At 66.6% G+C, this 3,290-nt stretch overlaps 1 protein-coding gene and 1 non-coding gene across 2 annotated transcripts; both read left to right on the plus strand.

Moving 5' to 3' along the window:
• Positions 1-20: 20 nt before the first annotated feature.
• H696_03469 (hypothetical protein) lies at positions 21-2,920 on the plus strand. The gene is made up of 5 exons (XM_009497335.1): positions 21-886; positions 1,072-1,229; positions 1,420-1,924; positions 2,062-2,439; positions 2,658-2,920. The coding sequence occupies exons 1-5, from the start codon at positions 74-76 to the stop codon at positions 2,820-2,822; spliced, it is 2,019 nt and encodes a 672-aa protein (XP_009495610.1). The 5' UTR covers positions 21-73; the 3' UTR covers positions 2,823-2,920.
• A 234-nt stretch (positions 2,921-3,154) lies between these two features.
• On the plus strand, positions 3,155-3,236 carry H696_03470. Its single transcript has one exon. It is a non-coding gene; the product is annotated as a tRNA-Ser (tRNA).
• The last annotated feature ends 54 nt before the right edge of the window (positions 3,237-3,290 follow it).

A 3,290-nucleotide genomic window follows, 5' to 3' on the forward strand; every position in this document is an offset into this window, starting at 1 on the left:
CCCCGCCCACTCTCTTCCTGTCTTTCTTTCTCCCCCTCTCCCCCTCTCCCCCTCTCGCGTTTGTCAGCTCGAAATGGACCCACTCGGGGCTCATGCTGCCCAGATGTCAGCTGGCCCGGGATCTGGTCAGCCCTCGCCCGCGCCCCCGCCGCCGTACGCCCAGCCAGCCGCCGGGCAGGTGGCGAGCCCGCACCGGAGTAGCCTGTCGGCACCGGGCCCCACGGCCGACGCCGCTGCTGGGGCCCCTCCGGCGGGCGCCGGTGCCGTGGCGACCTTCGATGACCCGCTGCCGACCCTGCATATCCGCGTCACGCGGAATCCGCATCCATGCGCGCCCTTCGCCCTGCGCACCGGGGCCGCCGCCGGAGCTGCCACTGCCGGAATCGGCGCCTTCAACCTCCTCCCCGGGGGGCATCTGCTGTCGGTCGGCCAGTCGGTGACGCACGCTTTCTTTGATGGGTTTGCCGGGCTGCCGCGGCCAGCGCCAGCGGGGGCTCCCTCCCCAGGGCAGCTGGCCGCCGCGACGGCCGGCGCCGTGCAGAAGGCCTGTCGGTCGGCCTGCACCGATCTCGAACCCTACATCGTCTCCCAGCCGCGCATTTATGTGGATCACCAATTCCAGGCGTACATCTCCCTGAGTCTGTCGGACACCGGGCGCCCGGGGTCTGCGGCCGGTCGGTGGTTCCTGCGCGAGGCGGCCGTCCAGGTGACGCTCCTCCACTCGCAGGGCCGCAACACGGACCTCCGGCCCCAGCCGCTGCTCAACACATCGCTGCCATTGGCCCCGGTGGCGGACTACCCTCGGCCGGGGCAGTCGCTGTCGGTGTCGGTGGCCCTGCAAGTGCCCCAGGAGTTCGCCATCAGCCATCCGATTACCAGCCACGGGGTGCGACCTCTCCCTTGGACGGGTGTCCCGGCTGGTGAGGGGGCCTTCCTTCCCTTGGCCCGGCCCTGTTTGCCATGATCCCTGTCCCTCTGCCTCTGCCTCCCCCTCCCGGTGTGCCTGACCGTCTGTCCCCTCCATCCCTTCCTCATCTTCCACTGGTCTTGGTCGGCCCGATCACCTTCCAGGACTACTCGCTCACCTGCACGGTGCGCGCGAATTACGTGGCACTCAGCCCCGCCGGTGCGGTAATTGCCTCGCGAAATGTCACACACAATGCCGATGCATACCGCTTCACGGCGACCCGGCCCATTCGCATCTCGCAGGTGATCGTGCCCAAGCGCAAGTACGTGCCAGCCGGGCCTCTTGATGATCCGCCGTCGCCTCCTGGCATTCCCTCCCCCCCCCCCCCTTCCCCTGCCCACCTCCTGCCGTCTGCCTGACTGACATCCCGACGACACGTCTCGCCCCCATCACCTTCTCCGCTCCTCCCCCCCCCCTCCCCCCCCTCCACCTCCCGTTATTCACCGAATCAGCAATACCACCTCGCTGATCGACGTGGCCATCCAGAACACCTCGCGGCGGATGATCTCCATCGACAGCGCGTCCTTCGAGGTGCCGAGCCAGTTGCGTGATGTCATCGAGTGTGTGGCGTATGGCCCGGCCACCGGCAGCACGGGCGCCACTTCGGCTGGCCAGCCGTCTCCCAACTCCTTCGACGCGCTGATGCGCATGGCGGCCGACACCCTGGGCGACGGGGCCCGGCGGCGACAGGGCTTCAGCATTCAGCCGAATGACTCGGCTAATGTGGTGTTCGAGGTCCGGCCCGTGGGCATGGAGCAGCATCAGCGGCAGGTGCCACCTGCCCAGGAGCAGGGTGATGTGTCCAGTTCTCGGGCAGTCGGCCCGATCGAGTGGTCCACTGAGCTGGAGACCCGCGCCAGCTACAATGTCAAGGATCTCGGCCTGTTGAGTCTGTCCTGGAGCGGGCCAAATGGCATCGACGCCATCCAGGTGACGTTGTCCGGTTTCAACAAGACGGTACGGGCGCGCCCTCCCTCCCCCCTCCCCCTCTCTGCCCCTCTCTGCCCCCTCTCTGCCCCCTCTCTGCCCTTGGGCTTGCGAGGATGTATTGACAGAGCAGTTGTTCCCTCTCCTTCGATCGTCGTCGGGCCCAGCTCCTCAACCTCCCGCCGGTGGAGGTGACCCTGCTGCCAGATCCGCACTGGCCGACGGGGAGGCCCATGCAGCGGGATGTCCCCCAGCTGCGGCTCCTCCGGGTGCGCAACACGACGCCCCTGCCGGGCGGCCCACTGGCCGGGGCCAGTCATGTACTGGTGTCGCTGCGATTCCTCATCCGGAATATGTCCGACGCGTTGGTGGTTGGGGCGGTATCGGACGCCGCGCGGATCTCCCTCGCCGGGGCCCTCTGGACGCCGGACAGCGGCCCACCGAGGGCCGAGCAGTTCCACACTGTGAAGCTCAACGGGGCTGGCTGGACGCCGGTCAATGTGGGCATCATCCCGCCCGGGGCGTCACGCGCATGCCCTGTGATGGTGCGTGTGCTTGGAAATGTGTCGGCGCGGCATGCTCCTCCGTGTGGTTTCTCTCCCTCTCTGTCTCTCTCTCTGTCTCTCTCTGTCTCTCTCTCTCTCTCTCACACACACACACACACACGGTCTTTACTTCTGGCTGCTTCCCTTACCCCGTTTATCCCCCCTCCCCCGCTGCCGATGGTGCACCGACCCTGGCGCCTTCCATGGACAATGTGCAGGTGACCGGCTTGCGGCCCGGCTTTGTCAACTTGTCCGGCATCAGCGTACTATGTACGCCGGTGGAGCGGGCTCCTGGCGACCAGGTAGTCTGGCGCCCGGTCCCCGGACAAACCAGTCGGGCATCCTCCCCCGAGAACATTGGGTCGATCTTTGTGTCGTCTTGATGGGGGCGTCCTGTGTGGGCGCGTACATCCGGCGAGGGGAAGCACAGACAGTTGCTCCCTGCGCCGCGCTTGTCATGAATGCACAGCTTTTCCCTTGCTGTCCATGTTGTTTCTTCCCCTCCTGTCCTCCAGTGTGGGTCCAGGGGGTCTTGTGGCGCAGGGAGCCCCATGCATGGAAGCGGAGCTTCTGGGGTGGAGAGGGGGGGGGGAGGGGGCAGGGGGCAGAGGCGAAGAGGGTGGTCCCCTTGCCAGCGGATCCGAGGACGCGTCAAGGGGGCGGCAATAAAGAAAAAGGAATTTAAGCCAGGACGGGGGCCCATCCCCCATCAATTGGCGCTTTGTCCGAGTGGTTAAGGAGCCAGCCTGCTAAGTTGGTGTGCTCTGCACGCGCGTGTTCGAATCACGCAGGCGTCACATTCTTTTGCACTTGGGCCCCTCCCTTTCTTGAGCCCCCTGGTACTGGCTGCG

This window comes from Fonticula alba, assembly GCF_000388065.1.
Source record: "Fonticula alba strain ATCC 38817 unplaced genomic scaffold supercont2.5, whole genome shotgun sequence".
Lineage (NCBI taxonomy): Eukaryota > Rotosphaerida > Fonticulaceae > Fonticula > Fonticula alba.